Here is a 20,863-nt window from a genome sequence, read left to right on the forward strand (position 1 = left end):
TTCCAGTGTTCCACTCTTCACTATTTTTAACATAATTACTTATTTCCATACTAACTGTGGTGATATATACTATTCAAAAAAAGTATTTGATTTTTAAGTGTTATTAAAGTCACCTAATGAAACTGACGAAGAAACAAATGACAAAATGAAATGAAGTTCACATTCATCGATTTATTCCAAATGATCGTTAGACTAAGTAAGGCACAGACTGACCATTATAAGGGTAAAATGATACCCGGGGTCAAACAGCAAAGTTACCACAGCATCACAACCAAGTCAGTAACGGGTAAATCCTCCTCTGTTTGCCAAACAAGCATTGATCCGACGTGGCATACTCCTAATGAGACGTCTAAGGTCATTTTGGTCCAGATTGTCCCATTCCTGTTGCAACGCAGCAGCAAGTTCTTGGACATTGGCAGGACGTTGTTGACGTTGACGTAACCTCTGTCCAAGCATGTCCCAGACATGCTCGATGGGGGAGAGGTCGGGACTCAGTGCTGGCCAAGGTAATGTGGTGATGTTCTGTTGTTGGAGGTAACCTGTAACGATCCTGGCCCTGTGACATCTTGCGTTGTCATCCTGGAAGATGAAACGGCGGCCATGACGTCGTGCGAACGGCACAACATGGACTGCCAAGATGTTGTCCCGGTAGTACTGGCCTGTAACACGCCCTGCAACAACATGTAAAGCCGTTCTTCCAGCAACAGTGATGCCTCCCCACACCATAACAGAACCACCCCCAAATCGATCATGTCTGATGACGTTAACGTCTTGGAAGCGCTCGTTTCGACGACGCCACACCCTCCTACGTCTGTCCAAAAAATCAACAGTGAACCTTGACTCATCTGAAAACATCACATTGCTCCAGCGTCGATTATCCCAGTGTTGACGATCCCTACACCAACGACGTCTTGCCTGAATGTGATGATCTCTCAAACAAGGGATCACGTGAGGACGTCGGGCGCGAAGGTGACCCCTATGCAGTCGATTCCGAATCGTCTGGCCACTCACTCTCACACCAGTGTCTGTTTGAAGACGAGCGCTGATCTGATTTGCTGTGATGACACGATTTCTCAAGGCCAAGGTACGGATAAATCGATCCTGGGCTTGAGTTGTCGCCCTTGGTCGACCTGAGCGTGGTCTGTCCAGTACAGATTGTGTATCACGGTATCTGGACCATAGCCTGCTTATGACAGACTGAGAAACATTCATCGTCCGCGCCACAACCGCCTGTGTTGTGCCGATCTGTAGCATGCCAAGGGCACGTAACCTTTCATTTTGGGTAAGCCGACGCATATCAAAATTTGTTTTCTGGTCACTAAAACAATTAAACTGATGTTTCCACCCTGGAATTCAATGCCACAATGACTGTAACATTCAAAGTCAGAGTCGTGCAAATCTTGGGTTGGACCCCCATGATGATCCCAAGCATCACCTGCATTCCATGCGGTAGCTATTGGTGCGTTTGGGCGTCACATGTAACTGGAAATGTTTCTTCTGTTAGGTTCTATAGTGACTTTTTTCGTAGTCATTTGCATATTTTAATATTATGCCCCCAAAATCAAATATCCCCTACTTTTTTTGAATAGTATATGTTGAAAATTATGCAATTGAACCTGATTTTACTTGCGTAAAGCCTCGAATAATGTATCAGTTGTAGCTGCGGACACGACAAGACGCGGTTATATATAATATTGCAACTATACCAATAATGGTGCCAGGGGTATTCAATGAACAATTCGCTGGCTCATTAACCAGGTGGTCCCAGGATCGATTTTCTAACCCAGCTTCCCCTTGTCGGTGGTGCAGGGCCTCAAAAGAAAACAAAGCGTCTAGTCGTTCGTAAAGTACGAAAAACAGTGAAACAAAGGCCACCAAGAGTACTTCGTTGGCGTGCATTATAAGAATCATTGATAGAATTCAAAGAAGAGAGAGGGTTACCTACTGTCTGCATTGTTAACAAAAATCCCTTTAAACGTCCTTTTGGTTGCGTTACACAAGGAAGCTATGATGACACTGTGGACTCAAGGATAAAAACGAAAAATTCTGGTCCACGTGTGTATTCATTGGCTTGCATGTAAAAGAACACCTGACAGCTGGAATTCGATGAACGGAAAAGCTGTTACCTATGCAGGCGCGGATCTTATCAACGCTGCCGATAAAATTAAAAAGCAAACACAACAATATTCAACGTTAATAAAACTCTTTAAATTTCAATAAACTTATATTTTCATACAGTACGGTATTAAATTGCCGTCGTCAATAGGCGATTTGCCGTGGGGTCAATTGGTCCCGACGGCAATTTATGCCGTCGACGTTTTTGGCTAATTGCCAGAGCTGTATGTGACTATTTGTTTTTGCCCACAATGGAATGAAAGTCATGACTCAACTCAATGTATACAAACTCGCAATTTTTGGGTCAGATTCAGGCTTTTAGATTTAAGTTTCTCGGATCCTGCCCCCCACCCCCGTCTAGATCCGCGCCTGCTATGCAAAATTTCCCGTCATAGCACACCGCATCGCGTCTGCCCGTCTTTATTATCCCAGTTGGGAAAGAAACGTTGGACGTTAAACCCAGTGCCGGATTTACCTATCGGTTTGACAGGCTGAAGCCTACAGGGCCTCAAGATCTAGTGGACCTCCGCCGAAGGGGTATAACATTTTTAAAATGGGCTCGTCCGTCTGTCCGCCCGTCTGTCCGTCACACTTTTTGGGACACAATAACTCTCTTTCTAATTGAGCTAGAATGTTCAAACTTAGGCCAATGCCTTGATGGAGTTCAAAGATGAGCATTTTCTGCTTAGGGTAAGTAGAGATAAGCAATATGATTGGTTGATGCTTTGGGGCACGATAACTTTAGTTCTAATTAAGTGAGAGTGATGACACTTGGTGTATGGTTTTATCACATCAATACCTTGACTAAGTTCCATAATAGGCATTTTCTGCTTAGGGTAAGCAGAGCGATAAGCAATTTTATTGATCGAGACTTTGAAACACAATAACTTTCCCTCTAGTTGAGGTAGAATATTCAAACTTGGTGGGGGGGGGGGGGGGCGAATGGTTAGCATGCGCGCGCTGTATCATACGTTCTGTCATTGAGTCAACTGGCGGGATTTCGATTTCCCGGTTGTACGTGACAAGACGTATGGTCACCTGTCCAACCTCGTGGGTTTTTCTCCGGGTCCTCCGGTTTCCTCCCACTGCTAAAGACCCCTACGCGCAAGCGAATTATTGAAATAAAATTGAACCATGTGTTAGTCCCGAAATGACCTAGTTTGTGTCGAGTGTACGTTAAACCCCATCTCTCTCTCTCTCTCTCTCTCTCCCTCTCTCTCTCTCTATCTCTCTCTCAAACTTGTTGTAGGTGTTCATTAGGTGAATGAATGCCATGATGTAGTTCGATGATAAACATTGTCTGCAGAGATAAGTAATCTGACTGGTTGATGCTTTGGGGCCAATGCTTTGGGACCAATGACAGCTCATCTAAATCTGGCACAGTCTCTACAATAGGGTTTTATAAGGACAACATGGATACTGTTCACTAGGACAAGAAGTTCTTTCGACAAAAGCTTTATACGATAAGAGCTAATGGAGTTGGATCATACCTTAATATAGAAATGCACGGGTCAGTATTCACATTGTTGACGAGTTCATTAACTGGGATACATCTTAAATAACATTCACTATAAAACGTACATAGCTGAGTTGGTAATTTAGGAACGACGAGAGAAACAACGCTAGTATAGGCAATATATGTATTGTGGGTAAGTGTTATTCTTTGTCAGTATAAATGAAATGTGGTTTAACGTCCTATTTTTCTGCTCCAACTGTGCTAACGAAGACGACTTTAGCAGTATAAGTTTCGTTTCATGCATTGATTTGTACAAGTGACCAAATAATCACGTTAGATTGACGTCCTCTTTCTGATCTGACATATGGAGTTAAAGTATTAACCTTTTGTTGGAGGAGCATGCCCCTATCCCTCTGGCAAACTATCATCTTCAGTGCTAGATTCATATCCATCGATCATTCAAACCTGAATACACCAGAAATCCACCAAACAATATATTAATTAGTATCATCGACAATATCTATCGATACAGAAGTATCCTTAGTTTCAAGTTTGTTGTATAGCCGTTACTAAAATAGTAAAAAAAACGTTTTGATCATTTCAGCGATCGGACGTACAACTAAACATCATGAGTTGGGTCTTAATAGTAACAGTTTTCGTTATACTGGTGTATATTTTTACAACATGGCGACGTAACAAAAATAAAACACCTCTACCACCAGGACCCTCCATCTTCCAATCTTTGCAGATTGTGTGGGGAATGATTCGAAGAAACGACATACACCAAGTGGGAGAGAGACTTTCCAAGCGTTATGGTGATATATTTGTCATTAGAGTATTTGGCTCGCATTTAGTGTATGTAAATAGTTTTCGCATTCTGCGTAAAATGTTTACATCCACAGATTATCGCGATGTAACAAACGACAGACCGCCATCTTTTCTTAGAGAATACGTTTTGCCAACAAAACAGGAAATGGCATTTAGTAATTATTCTGAAAATCAGGTGAAGTTAAGAAAGATTTTTCACAACGTAGTAAAATTATATGGCGACGGCATTCATGCATTTGAGCATCTGGTGACATCCGAGATACAAAATCTGGAAGAAAGATTAGCAAGTGTCAAAACGGGCCAATCTGTTGATTTTGATATGGAATTAACACATTCTATAATAAGAATTCTCTACATTTTCGTAAGTAATTTTTCAATAAAACTTATTTCTATTTAGATGGATATGAACAATTGGGTTCGAGAGGATTCAAAATTTTAAACTACAGTATAAAATAAAATAGAAAAGAAAATTATCCAGTTCTATTCTATAATGTACATTGCTGTCCCGCGTGTCCCCATTAGTCTGTATTTATTTGTATGACTTAATTGTAATGAAAGTAACGATACAACATTGGCATTTGTCGCTAAAATATCAAATTTCTCACGGCTAATCCACGCTTGAACAAAATTGAAACATTAGAATCTATTTGCAAGACTATTAAAACACATCATGAATAGTGCCTGTCTAATGGAGGAACCCTGATTTACACCTCTAAATAAAAATGAATATAATATTTTCTTCTGTGGTTGTAAATACTGTTTGATTTATCATTCCAGTTGACAGACGAACGTCCTAAGGATGAAGCAATGGTCTGTTCTACCATTGAAAATTATGACAGACTTCTTAATATTATATTTCGATTCGACATCCATACCTCGCTGACCCTGTTTCCATGGCTTCGTCATTTACCAACATTCATTGGAAAGGCGTTTTTAGAGGTCATGGAAGAACAAGAACGTGTGTTAGATCTTTTCCTTCATCCAGTAAAGAACGAGGTTTGTAATATATTATATATTAGGGTACAGGGGTATTTTAACAAGGAGATCTCTACTGACTAGTATTCCCATTTTACTATAATAGTTGTTCATTTGACAAGTGACAAGTTAATTGAAATGAACGCCCTGCTTGTCTGCTATAACAACCGGACAAATGACATGTTAATTGAAATGCGCGCCCTGCTTTTCTGCTATAACAACCGGGCCGGCGAATTAACGATTTCTTCTATGGTTTATACGCCATCATCATGGATACCTTATTATTTTCAGGGTAAGAAACTCAGTGGTGGCCTCCTGGGTGCTATGTTTTCTGAACAAGAACATGATTCCACTTTGAGTGAAGAATCTGTTAAGGGAGTAATAATCAATACTGTAGTAGGAGGATTTGTAACTACCAAAGGTTTTCTTAGTGGATTCTTCTTATTGATGCTTCATTATCCAGATATACAAAGTCGTATACAGAATGAAATAGATAAAGAGATTGGTGATAAACAACCAATTTTGAATGATCGACAAGAACTACATTATACCAATGCAGCCATTTTAGAATGCTTTAGATACATACGACATACGACAATAGGTCTTCCACATATGAACAACGCAGAATTTGAAATTGAAGGATATAGAATTCCTGCAAATTCCACCGTGAGGACCAAACATTTTATATTTTTGTTACTAAGAAAGACAAAATTTATATCGCTATGTCCACTGTAAGGACAACGTATTTTATTTATTTTTGCTAAGAAAACGCCAAATTTATATCGCAATATTCGATGTTTGGTATTTTATCTCACAACAATCGTCCCCGAACAAAGACATGGCAGTCTTCTGAAAGAAAAATGTCACCTTTAATGTTTACTATAAATTATTTACTAATGATGTATTGGTATTACTTAGATTACGGCTGTTGCGTCCACTTAGGAAGTTGGAAATTTATCCTTATAGGCCTACAATTATATTAATTCGTGTCAGGTTGCTGTGATAGCCAAAGCAAAAGTCGTAGCGGTTAATGATGAAGCAAGTGACACTTTTCATTTATACATTTTCCTAATATTTTAAAGATCATAACAAACTACTGGTATATGGCTAGAGATGGAAAGATCTGGAAACATCCAGACATGTTTAAGCCAGAAAGATTCTTGGACGATGATGGTAAACTTGTATCTAGTGATCATCCTCTAAGACAAGTGTAAGTAACATCTAATTTATTTGTGTTCAAATTGCTAACAAGTTATACTGTATTGTTATTTTGAACCAACTTGATCGTAGTTCATTTATCGATAATTTATTGCCCATGAACGATGTGCAGACAGGAGGTATACAAGATATAAAAAACTAGCAGTGACTCTTAGATCATGCAATCATTAACTGTGGAGTAATGGACCTGACTTCGAGCGTAACATGACGGCGTGAACACCTAAACAGCTGGTGGGCATCAGGCAGGATAAGCTTACTCTTCCGGACACCTGTTACCACTGTTTGTCGTGTAATTTGTACACGAGGAGCAGTCCATTTGCTGATTACACTATATTTTTCTCGAATACACTATTTTGCCTATAACGTTTTTTAGGACTTCGAATTCTGTCTTATGGTTTGGATTGTTCGTACTTGGTTTTATTTTATTATGACATGTTAAATGGTCTATATTTTTGATATTTAATAGATTTAATCCTTTTGGAGTTGGAAGAAGAAATTGTGTTGGAGAATCATTCGCCAAGTCTCGTATATTCCTGTATGTGACGTCACTACTACAAAAATTCACGTTCTTACCAGATGGTGGTGCACTTCCTTCAGAAGATTCCTCAACATGGAAACCGTATGCAGCTTTACACCCGGATTCATTGAGCTGTTTAATTAAAATACGAAAAAATTATGAACATTAGGCCTGTTCTACCATTTCAATTTCGGATTAATAATGTTACATTTGATTAAATTTGAAGAAGGAATGCATCTGTACATTTACGAACCAAAATTAAAACATATATCGCAGGAAATCATATTGGAAGTGTTACTGAAGCGAACATTTCAGTTGGAGTGATCCTGGTAGTGGTAGTCTCATATAAAATGTTCACCTTCTTTGCGTAAGGGTAAACCTACACGGATATGAAAAATAAAACATTCGAAGGAGCTTTAATTTAGGTAAAAATACTTATGCAGATCTGATTTGCTATTTCTATTAGTAATCAGACAGGCTTTAAACTATTGAATTTTCGCAAGTCTTATATTTATCTGTTAAAGTTGTACCTAAATCCCAAAACCGCAAATCCAGTCCATCAAGAAAGTGAATGGCTAATTTCAATATCACAATTCCCGTTCAGATGAATACGTGAATGAAGAATGATACATGTAGCAAGTTATCATATTTTAAATTTTTTGTAGTCGAAATACAATCTACTCGTATTATTACATATTTGAGAGAGCAATAGAATGGTGTTGAGCATTCCATGTTGGTATATTTTAAAGACCACATGTGTACGTTGATGAATAATATATTTAATTACAATTACTAATATCTACGAGCGTTTTGGGGAACATCCAAGTTTAGTGGATTGTATGCTTTATCTGAATTATAATAAATACACGTATTAACATTGTGCAAATTATTAGTAGTCATACATTTTACGCAAATTACTACGACCTAAGGTAATATACGTACATAAACATGCTCGTTTGTCTGCGATATCACTCTCGCACATGTGCTCCTTATGGTTGTCTATACTTTACGGCTTTACATAAAATAAGTTAGCTTAATAACATAAAGCTTACGGTTGCGTGGTGGGGGGTCGCAGCAAAGATTTTGTAACGGCATCCCGCTGCCACAGGAAGTGCCAAACCGAACGACCGTATGGTCGGAAGATCGCGAATAAACCGCTAGGGGTCTGGTGAACGTTGTAAGCACCCTAGCGGGTCCAAGTGGCTTTTGAGATTTTGAACCCACTTTACTGTTAAAATTATTTACATTTTGTCCCTAGCTCTCAGTAGAAGCATCCTTTCCGTGTTAAGACCACGAGAACAGTTTTGAGCGCATTTTACCCTCAAAAATACTTAAATGTATAACATCTCTTATCTATACCTTGGGGACCCCTAGCAAAACTTTCTAAGGATCTGAATATTGCTCATTACGTCAATAAGCCACCGAGAATTTTGTGCGGTTGTGAACCTGTTTTTAACTGTTAAAATTGTTTGCAATTCTATGTCACATGTATCAGTAGAAGCATACTTTCTGGGCTACAGGAGTGAAGACTACGAATTACAATAGCCTTCTGCTTTCGTAATGGACAAACAACAAAAAATCATCAAATGATTTTTTAATTAGTGATTTTAATGTGAAAATAATGGAACATCCAGACATGTCTAAACCAGTGACGATGGTGATAAACTTTTATCTGCTATCATCTTCTCGAAAAAGTGAAAGTAACATATCGACTATTTTCATATTACAGTAGCAATGATAACACACGTTATCACCCTATGAACCATTACCAGATTTTAATAGATATAGGTGGAAAATTATAGACACCGGGGGCAATTAACAGCAGCGTGCCATTTATATTTGACCATAATCTATTCATTGCCTTTCAAATAATTTGATCCCTTAAAAATTAATTAATTTTCGAGATATGCGATCGTGTTAATATGAAGGTTAAAAACAAACGATTAGAGCACACCACATTACTAGAATTATGACGTACAATATAATTTGTTCCCAAAACTATTGATAACAAACAAGCAATCGCCAAGGATCTAATTCTAAAACATTTGAGAGGGTATCGGTCATTAATTTATAGAAAGAAATCGGGTGTTAGGCTGTAACAAAATTGATGAATATAGCTATATCTGAATACGTATTCTATGGTAAGTTGCATTAAATTTGTATATCATCTTTTTTATTTTAATTCAAAATTCCGTATAGGTATTAGCTTTACATTCATAGCTGTCTTGAAAATTTGTTTTATTTAGAACGTGAAAATGATATGTATATAGGGTTATACTGTTAAATTAGATTAACTTGGAAAGAATTGGAACTTGCCATTCAGTTTCAGGCGGTGGGGTTGGAGATACTGGAGGTACAAAGTTGTTGCCAGGTTTTGCACCCCGAACCCCGTGCCAGCACCACCACCAGTTCAGTTTAAAAACACATCAATTGAAAATTTAATTTCTAGTTTTACAAGATAATTATTTGCATTATACATGTAACAACATATCAGGGTAGCGCCCATGGCGATAAATATCATATTGACAAGTAATCAATCTTATCATGTACAGTTGCGGACCTGTATACACCCGTCAACCACTCAGAGCTGCAATGCAGTTATGTAGAGCAAAAAACGCAGTAGAAATCCTGATTTGACAGTAGATTTCTAAAAGCGCGTAAATTAGCACGACCAAGGGTAATTAACTTAGAAATGATACATTTAACTATAAGTGTCAAGTAGGTCCAACAACACAAAAATTGTATTCAATTTTTAATGGATAATAAATAATATAGATATGAAAAAAACACAAGCAATGGTAACCATATAAAACCGTAATTAATCAAGACTATAATTTTAAAATTGAACATTTAGCCTACAGAAAGATATAATGTCAAATATAAATATAATCAGATCTACCAAATATTTTTTAAAAATTTCCTTGCATTCCTCACTCTAGATTTTTTTTTGTCAATATTACTTTATATACGATAGTAATTTTACATTAGTAAGACAACCAGAAGAAACCGTAAAAATTGATTTATGTAATGTACTATTATAGTAGTTATAGCAGAATATCAGTCTCGTAAATATAAAATTCATTTACATCATAACAAGAATATAAAACAAGAACATAAATTAAACAGGAACTAAACTACACGAGGAGACAATAACATTAACACGGTACATTAATAGACAACCATTCCGCGCCTCTTCCACGGCAGCGGCTGAATTCGGGACGCCGGTCTCTGCTCCTCTCTTTCTCCTGTCTCTCTTCGTCTATCCTTTCGTCCATATGTCGTATATACTTTCGTATATTAAAAATATTGCCACTACATCTGAAAATTACCAAGTCCGTAATTGAATACGTGTATATGTGGTGGACGTGTGGTGATTCAATGCATTTAAATAAATACTTTACATGCATACAATATATAAAATCTTAATATAATACAAGTTATGGAGCACTTTGTCACAAGTACAGTAACAAATCGAAGCCAAATCACGCTTCCTCGCCGCGCGCCACCCCCACATAATGTGGTATCATATTAACCAGCATGACCCCGTGAATGTATTAGCCCGTCGAATTTGGGCTAGGGCGAATTGGGGCCCAGGCGAATTTTGACCGCGGGTGAATTTTGGCCCCTGGCGAATTTGGACCCCGGGTGAATTTGAATACTGGGAGAAGCCGGGTATCCTGCAAGTATTCATTAACTAAGTGTCCTGCCCAGACCTCGCATTAAGGGAACTAATTCTCTAACTCATTATTTTCCATAATATTCGAAATTAAAAACACAAATTAGAATTCAATATTGGTCCATTTCAATCCATATTGATGTTGTTATGTTGCCGTGAAAATGTGGGATCCTAATATCCAATATTTAAGACACAATGAACGTTGTTTTAAAATATGGTACACAAGTCGTGTACCATATCGTTTCGGACGCAAAATCAATGAACAAAGGTAAACATATCGTAAATTACAATGCGACAGTAAATAGTACTGGCTGATAAAAAAACCAAAAAAACAAAAAACAAAAAAAACAAAAAAAAACGGACGAAACAGACATAAACGACTGCCGTTCAGTTTGGACTGTTCACGTATTTCGCCGAACATAATTGATTCGAGATTACACTTTAAAAATAATGAATATAAATCACTTTATATACACTCATATTACATTAATATGTGCTTTTAGATCCATTTATGGTTTAAGAAAATAGTCATACGCCCTTTAATCAATCCGTGCATGTGTGTACATGTGAAAACAAATATAATGAAAAGTTATTTTCCAAGTTCTCATTATGTCACGTGATCAAGCTTTCGTTTTTACCACCAACCTCCATAAATCAGTTGGTGTAAAATCGTCGCCTGAAACCACATCATATGCGTCATGATGTCCCCGCCTATTTGATAGTCCATCCGTCAATCGGGCTGACGTCTGGGATCGAGTATTAACCTAGAACGCCATGGGAGTATAATACAGGAAAACAGTGTGGATGTCAAACATCGGAAACATTTAATCTTTTATGTTAAAAATATTTAATTTCTCTATTGTTATATATTATTTTGGAGTAACTGGGCTCCATTACGTGTCATCTCCATCTATTTGCAGGTAAGTGTATTGTTGTTCTTATTTAAAGTTATAACAAAATTAAAATACAGTCGTTGCTAAATAATAACGATTAATGAAAACATATTTTAATTGATATAGATGCCATTTTTTTTTGTTTATAAATTTACTTCATGAATCGTTTTCATAAATGCAGACAGTTTGTACCAATTCAAAAGAAGGTTTTACCAACTTTAGAAAATGACAAAACTATTTTCAAGTTGATATTTTGATGAATTTCAATCGCACTATAAATAAACAGAAACAAACAGAAATAGCGCAAATGTTAGTGAGGTTAAAAGGCTGTCATCTTATTCATTATTTTCATTTCCGTATGGGGGAATGTTACAAGGTAAATTTAGGGAAATGAAATTGTTTATTTTACTACATATACCCTAGTCAACTTCTGTTAAATTTGAAAAATGTTATGGCAGCTCATACTTAACATTTATATACAGACATGCCAAAACAGTTAATAACAATTTCCTCATTCCCGTGCTATATCAATTAACAGCACTTTGTTAAATTGTTATTTTACCGCCAACTAAGAGAACAGAAATGAAATGGATTTAACGTCCCACATTTCTGCACCGACTGGGCTATAAAGGTGCAACACTCAGTTACTTACTTCGGCAAGTATAAAGTTATCCAGACATTTTATAGCGCGGAGTTCATTTACTAATGGCCAATCCCATTTAAACCGAAAATTCATTTTTCGAAAAAGTCTCACAAAGCCACATAATAACTGCACAGACTGGTGTAAAAACGTCTTTCACTCCAAGAATTAACCAGTTTCAGCGACTATAATTAATCTACCACTTACCTCCCCCCCCCCCCCCCCCCAGAAAAAAACCAAAAAACAAACCCCAAACTATTTTTAGTTTTTATTACACCAAAACATATTTACCACTTTAATTTCCCCCCCCCCCCCAAAAAAAAAAAAAAAAATTGTTGCGACTATTTATTACACCAAAATTTCATGAAAGTACCTACTAAAAAGTTAGACTGTAACATTATTTTTGTTTCACTTGGATGTATTAATTTGGTAATTGGCTATCTATTGTCCATTGTTATGTGATTGGTGTTTAATTGTCTTCAGCCATTAAGATGTGATGGTGATAATAGAATCTTCATCTAGGGGTAATATAGCGATAAAAGTCTTTACGTAATATACCTGATAATCTATCTTTACACCAAGATTAAAACAATAAATTATATAATAAATAAAGATAACCGGAATATCTATACGCAGGTCTACATCTGTTGTCATTGTGTGCAATGAACATTTTCCTGACTGTTAATTTGTAAAGGGTGTGCCATGGATGAGAGCAAATGAAATGTTGTTATAACACACCCTCTTTCCTCTCGGTCCATATAATAGTGCCCTCTTATTCCCCGGTGTTAAATATAAAACTATTTTAAGCAAAGACATCGCAATGCCAAATTGTTTCGTCAAACTTTGCTCGGCTTCAAGCATATGCCCAATATGAAAATCACGCTCTTGGTATATATATATATATATATATATATATAAGTAAGGCGAAACAATGTTTAAACATTAAAATTTGCATATTTTTTGCATTAATTAGACTTATTTCTAACACGAAGGGATAAAAGGGCACTATATTATGTGTGTAGAGATAAATCAAAAGCACAATAAAACCCACACAGTTTAGGCGAGTATGAAACAACACGATACTCCGTCACAGCAAACGGTCTCTAAAAAGTCGTTCCATTTTTTATTTTAGCACTTTCACCACGAAAAAGAATTTAATTACGGCGATGAATAGACCGATTTGTCTTATATTTTTAACTCACCCGATATATATAAGTGCTTAGTCTTATCACAGTAAAAGAACATCATTTGTTACTAATAGATAAAGACAAGCCCCCCCCCCCCGCGCCCCATACCTTCCCCAAGCGCTATTGCCTCCTGAAATCCGCTAATAAGATAAGATAAGATACGATTTTTGTATCATTGCATCCACCAAGGACAGCATACACAGTTTAAACAATAGTTGATCATACGATTATAACATCTGCGGTGATCCTTTATGGATGTACAATGTGATATAAATAATAAGTCTATAAGCATCAAAAGATAGTCGGTATATAATGAAAATCAGTATTGAGCTAAAACGAAAATTATCTAAACTAGTCTGAAAAATAAACAAACTATTTCTACCGTAAGTATTAGTATAATAAACATTATTATATTGAACAGGGGTGTTGGTTAACAGGTAACTCTAATGCTCTTTCTTGGAGACACTTATATATATATATATATATATATGTAAATATGTATAAATATGTATAAATATACTATACTGTCCATGTTTATACAATGACATTATTTATGAATAGTCCCAAGACGGACGAAAAGTACTTTAAAATGTCAAAATGTTATTAACCAGTGCTGAAATCAGTTTGTGTCGGCATACCTTCATCATTTACCGTGAAACAATTTAAAGTAGTGCAGCTTTGCGGTTGTGCTAATAATTTTGGATATATATATATATATATATATATATGAAGCAACCGGACTAGCAATTTCGTTTGGGGGATTTAAATGTTACCGATTAGATCTTGGTTATAAATACACATGTGCTTGATATGTGTCGGTATGACCTCAGGGCATAACCATGGTATAACTTTTATTAGGGTTAAATCTAAACTGTTAAGTCTTCGAAGTACTAAGTACTTATTAATGACACCATCTCGACCTTATTGTAGCAATATCACCTAAATTATTTAATTAAAAAATCTTCTAGAAAGATTTACGGAAAATTAACAGTTAATAAACATCCACTCAACTCAAAATATGTAATTTCGGGACTAACACGTACAATTGTTTTCAATAATTCGTAGGGGTCTTTAGCAGTGGAGTGTGTGTTATGTGTGTGTGTGTGTGTGGGGGGGGGGGGGGTACAGACCTCATACATAAAGCACGCGTATTAGACCATATACGGCCACAGCTCACCCCCCCCCCCCCTTCATTCCTCCATAGCCACTTCTCGTTTTGGAAGTTACGCTAACAGACCATTGTTGGGCTTTTGATATTTAGACCAATGTGATGGTGACTCTGTTATAGTGCCACTTCTAGTCTGCGAAGTTTGCATGCTGCTAACTAAAGGCATGCGTAGTTGTTGTGTGGAATTTTAGAACTGAGCCAATACATACGAAAGAAATTGCCTACTACTAGACAAATGAATAAGAATGGATTATTTTTTAATTTTTTTTTTTAATTAATTTTAACACTGCAGGTATGAAGATACGGTTTTTCACTTGTGTCCTTTGTATCACAACTTGGTTTCCATATATTCTGGCCTTTAGTAGTGGAGCTCCGAAGTATGTATGTAAGTTCATGCAACCTGGGCATGGCGACCGATCTTTGGATCCTTCTCCATTTAAAGTCAACGTATATGCCGATTCTATCTCTCCGGGTAACCAAGTGGAGGGTAAGTTATACACCAACATTTTTTTTATTAATTGTCAAAATAACCAAATGTTTTACGGGGAATTTAATGGTCTATTTTGTATTTGGTATAGTATTTAATGATAAATTTGACAATAAATTTTAACAAATAAGTCAGCTATTACACAACACGGTTGTCAGGGTGGCCAAGGGTCAAATTTGTAATTGGTACAGTATTTAATGGTAAAATTGACAATTAATTTTGATAAATTTGTCCGCAATCACACACCACGGTTCCCAGGGTGTCCAAGGGAGAAAACTCGGTTTTGAGACCTTTGATGGAGTTCGTTTATTTATAGCAATTCTGTTTTTCTCCGCTTTCCCCATTTTTGCATGCCACTTTTGTTGGCTTTTTGGTCTAGAATTGAAGAAGAGGGGTGTTTGAATTTACATTTCCTGCCAGGTTTTAGTGAATAGTCATGATTTTGAGGCGGGGGAATCGGGAAGTAAATAGACATCAATCAGGGAAATCACGTACAAAATGATTTCATAGCCCTTTGATTCCTTTGAGCTTGCGTAGCAAAAAATAAAGTTGGGCAGGACCCCTCGATATTTTTATCAGATGATTGTGACATGTGATTATAAAAATTAAGATCACCGAAGTTGATAGATTTGATACTAATAAATATCTAATAAATTTCTACAATGGTAACGTTTTCAATGTTGACATGTTACTTTAAAACAGGGATGAATTGAACGAACACGCCATTTTGTCGCGTGTTAAGTTATTTCGGTTATGTGTGCAAAACAGCAAGTTTGGAGAATTTTGCGCTAACAACAGGGTTGTCACCAAATTATTTTGGAATTGAAACAGCTTTGGTATGTTTACGTGCACCGCAAGGTGTACACAATTGGAGTTTGGTTTTTGAATTTAAATTGATCCGAGGCATCAAATAAACATTGCTTGTGATCCCAACATGTGTTATCCTTGATACGTGGGAACCGAACTGGGAAATTCTCGAAGGTTCTTCTGGGTTGACAAGGAATCTTCTCGTGAGATATTGTAAACTTTGATTGATAAACATTGTCATTATTAATTATTTTTTTTGATTTCGCATCTTTTATGTTGTCATTGTTAAATTTTTTTTCGATTTCGCATCTTTTATGTTATATTTTAGTATTTTTATCCGTATCTTTTTCTTAAAAAATATTTTTTCTTTGAAAACTGAAATTAATGAACCGTTTTTTTTTTCTTTTCAAGTAAATATATCGTCTACAGACACTAATGTATTAATAATGGGAGTACTGGTCCAAGCTATGAGTATTCAACAAAATAAATATGTAGGCTCATTTGTAGCAATGCCAAAAACTAAAATAAATTGTGATGTAAGTATATGCATAAATTTGAGAGAGAGAGAAAGAGAGTGAGAGAGAGAGTTTAATTAACGACCACGCAAACACAAACTATGTTATTTAAGATAGTACAATTTTATTTCAATAGCTCACTGGCACTTTAGGGGCCTTTTGCAATGGAATGAAACCAACGACGTTGGACAGGCGACCACACTCCAATCAAGCTTGGGATCGAAACGACGCCATTTTACTCCATTCGTTAGACCACTCCACCACCCACTCCACCACCCGAATATTCTCCTACCATGGTATCGTTCATCATGGACCTTTTAATAGATTATAATAGGAGTCCAAGTCAGCATTTTCCTACGCCATGATTTCAGTTTTAGTTATAAAAGAAATGTGTTTGTTCTGATTTTCAGGAAAATACAGGAATCACCCATCGACAGAGATTACTGGTTCCTAATTTAAACCTAGTTTGGAATGCACCACAGAATTTAAGTCAAGGTGATTCCATCATATTTAAGTAAGTATGTTTAGCATTTTAATTTTTTATTTTCTTGGCTCTAAAACAATGCATGGTATAGTTGCTCAGATAATCACTTCCAAACAAACAAGTAACCAGAAACGGGAACATGCGGTTTGACTAGGTATACGTTTTTTGGGGGTACACGGTTTAACTGGGTAAACGGTACTGGGTAAATGGTTTGACCCGGTATACTGTTTGACTGGGTATACACATTGACACTATTATTTCGTTTCAAAATAAAGGTGAACATTGATAGTCAATTACAAAGAGGGTATTATTGTTTGAATATGTGTCTGATTTGGCTCGATTCCTTACGCAGGAGACTCGAGTGAGGCGTGTCCTTTAAATATCTTTTTTGGTTCCCTGTTTTCGTAATCGAGAATTGATTAATGCAATTGATTCATTATTTTGCCTATATTTAACTCTCGGCTAGAATGCTTTTTAAAACCATAGAGTGTTTATCCTTAGAATAAAACCTTTGACTTAGTGTTATATTTATTATTCCTTTATACCTTTTTACCTCGTGGTTGGTCTTATTGCATCTCGAGGTTTTTTTTCTTCTTATTTTTCTTGAAGACAGTTTGTTTGTAAATGGACCAGTCCTTCATGACTGAAACTTGACAAATAGCTCATTATAAAATTTGGGGTTGTTCTCGACGGGGTTGAACTTGTTTTTCTTTAATTATGTATTATGGTTCTACTGGATACTGTATTATATATTACGCATGACACGCGGGGGGGGGGGGGGGAGGGCACAACTAACCCCTAGTTTAGGGGCCCTTCATGGGATCTTGCGTAGGGGCATTTGATCCTCAGTCCGGCCTTCTTATGTACATGTATTTTAATCACTTTTACTCTTTTATTTCAGTGTAACCATAGTTCAAAATATAGAAATATACTGGCAAGGTGTTGAATCTACACCTGTATTAGTTGACCTTTCAGCCCCTGCAGTAACTATTCCAGACAGTAATACACAGGCAGCATCTGCATGGCAACCGGTACATCGTTGGAATCCCACAAATTGGTGGCAGTTTTTTACGGGGCGTTCTTTTGGTGGTTAATGGAACATTTATATAAAACATACTAAAAACTATTTGGCCTATTTATCTTTATCTGGTTTTTTTTATTATTTCATTTAATACATTATTTTTAAGAGGCTAAATAAATATTTATATGTTATGTTCAACCAATTGTTTTCATAAAATTAACCCATAGAAAGGTTTTTAACCCTTTGCCGTTGTGAATAAAAATATATATTTTTTTTCATTTTGGTAGGTTTTTTTTTTTCGGGGTTGAGGAATTTTGTCTTTACTAACACATAACCAAAAACATTTATCTATTAGATTTACAAATTTAACAGAATCCAGATAAGCAAGTTATGTTTTAGAAGACATCTGCACAGGGGAAAATGGGGTTTAACGTCCACTTAACACTAATCGACCCATCCCACCCCTTTTCCCTAGTTCTTGCAAGAAAATGTATCATTTGTATTTGGTTCGTCTGAAATGTTGTGTACGCTAGATTTTTATACGCCCACATTTTCATGTGGACGTATATTGTCGCCGCCCCTGTCCGCCCGTCCGTCCACAATTTGTTTGTGTACACTCTATAGGTCACATTTTCTATTTGATTTTGACGAAACTTAAAATATAGGTCTATCTTCCAAATATCTCGGTTCCTTTCGATATTGGCATAAATCGGACCATAACTTCATGCATTATGGCCCCTGATTGTACGAAAAATCAAGTTTTTAGCTTGTGGACACTCTACGGGTCACAATTTTCATCTGATTTTGATGAAACTTGAAATGCATGTTTATAACCAGATCTTGGTTCCTTTCGATTTTCGCATATATCGGATCGTAACTTGCTGAATTATGGCCCTTGATTGTACGAAAAATCATATTTTTAGTTTGTGGTCCCTCTAGAGGTAACAATTTTTATCCGATTTAAAAAAAAAAACGTTTGAATATATCACCGTTACACCCTAATGATGACTGAGTTCGAATTTCGTGAAAATCGGATCAAATCTGCCTGAAAAAAAGGCCGCCTCTCGTACGCAAATAGTGTAAATATGTGGTATATCAAGGCTGTGGACCCTCTAGAAGTCACAATTTTAATCCGATTTTGATGAAACTTGAAATATATCTTTATAACCCAGGGATCTTGGTTCCTGAATTATGACCCTTGATTCTACGAAAAAGTTTGTTCTCTATCCATCCCTTGCAAAATGTGGGCGTATCCGCCTGCCAGCCGTTGGTTTTATTGGCTAATGGATTCAAAAGTCGGGGGAGCCGCGGTGGCTCAGTGAGTAAGAGGCTGGCTAACTAAACAGGAGGTCTTGGGTTGTCACCCAATGTTGGCCGAGAAAGTTTCCTTTTGTCAGTGGTACAGGACGGAGGACCTGGCAATAACAGTGTCTAGTCATTCGGATGGGACGAAAACCCGAGGTAGTGTGTACAGATTGACGTGCACGAAAATAACCCTTGGTAGTTGGAATTCGAAATAAGAGTATGCCGTAGCACCACTGACCGGATATAATTTCCCTGATATAGAACTCCAAGTTAAGCCAAGACCAGCAATATATTATTGAATTTAGATATAAACCGAAATCTCGTCGTTCAACCATAGAATTTGTACACTCACTGTCTTTGTACATCTATGAAATAAATATCCAACCGTTTCAATACCCGATCGTTGGTTCGAGTAAGTACGAAAAATATCCCTTGATCCCCAGAAATGATATATATTAATTCTAAAGGTTACCTTTCGTTTATGTTGTGCTGAGTACTATAGTATCTACATGTAATACGTCAGAATTTAAACGATGTCCTATTTCTGTTCCATTTAGATTATAGGAAAGAGTTTTAGTCAAAATCCTAATTGTGGAAGTACTACTGCATGTTTTCATGATTGTAATAATGGACAGTGTACGTTTTCTGTTGAATGGAAGCATAATGGGGACAAAATTGAATTTGAGATGATGGCAATAACAAATGGTGGGCGACAAAGGTGGATCTCTGTTGGCTTCTCGAAAGACACAAAGATGGTAAGTTTGTGGAAACCCCCAACATGAATTAGAATTACAAACCGCATTAATTAGAATCTCAAACCACATTTGAAATCAGTGTATGAAATCAATAAGTTGGAGAATGCATGCGAACTTATGGTATTATCATTATGGTTATGACGGAAACTTTTGAGTAGTACATGTTTAATGTTCATCAGAAAAAAGGGATATACTTACATTGTCTAGCTCACACGATTCCATTTTACGTATTACCAATAACTAGTAGTACGTATTTAGGCTATTAATATGACGGAGTATGGACTTACATATTTGAGTTTTTACCGATGAACAAGGAAACATGCCCCCAATGGACATACGGTAGTATTTGCACAGATTTAGGATGGACAGTAACGCACCCAGGAGGTGTTAAAATCCCCCACCCCCACCCCCACCCCCACCCCGCCCCCAGCCAAAAAAAACAAAGTATACATATTCCAGGTATTATTCTGGTGAGGTTTTTGTTAGTGAGGTTGATGGCCGATTGAAATTGGATATTATATTCTGGTCCGGACATGCTTCACAAATAACCATTTGCACTCTTTTTTTCAAAATTTTCTCGGAGGAGGACAATCAACCAATCCCCATCCCTAACCCTCCCAAACCTAATATTGTGTATGTTCGAACTGGTCGTGAGAAATCCTTTGATATTGGCTCTTTTGATAAAATTATTTGTAAATGCAAACACAGAATTTGTTAGCTCTGTGAACTGACTGGTACCGGGTTTCTTGACAATTAACTTTTCAAAAATCTTAACAACAGTTAGTCTTAAGTCCCGACTTAAAAAAATCTTATACA

The 20,863-nt window shown here is 36.7% G+C and overlaps 1 protein-coding gene and 1 long non-coding RNA gene across 2 annotated transcripts; both read left to right on the forward strand.

The window, feature by feature from the left end:
- The first annotated feature begins 3,626 nt into the window (after positions 1-3,626).
- Positions 3,627-7,972, forward strand: LOC126818508 (cytochrome P450 2D27). Its single transcript, XM_050545965.2, has 6 exons — positions 3,627-3,764; positions 4,176-4,760; positions 5,177-5,395; positions 5,666-6,040; positions 6,457-6,584; positions 7,059-7,972. Exons 2-6 carry the CDS (start codon positions 4,200-4,202, stop codon positions 7,276-7,278), a joined length of 1,503 nt encoding a protein of 500 aa, XP_050401922.1. The 5' UTR covers positions 3,627-3,764; positions 4,176-4,199; the 3' UTR covers positions 7,279-7,972.
- Positions 7,973-11,418: 3,446 nt separating this feature from the next.
- LOC126818503 (uncharacterized) lies at positions 11,419-18,265 on the forward strand. The gene is made up of 5 exons (XR_007679250.2): positions 11,419-11,705; positions 14,966-15,160; positions 16,379-16,503; positions 16,893-16,996; positions 17,868-18,265. It is a non-coding gene; the product is annotated as an uncharacterized LOC126818503 (long non-coding RNA).
- The last annotated feature ends 2,598 nt before the right edge of the window (positions 18,266-20,863 follow it).

Source organism: Patella vulgata, chromosome 4 (genome assembly GCF_932274485.2).
Source record: "Patella vulgata chromosome 4, xgPatVulg1.2, whole genome shotgun sequence".
Classification (NCBI taxonomy): domain Eukaryota; kingdom Metazoa; phylum Mollusca; class Gastropoda; family Patellidae; genus Patella; species Patella vulgata.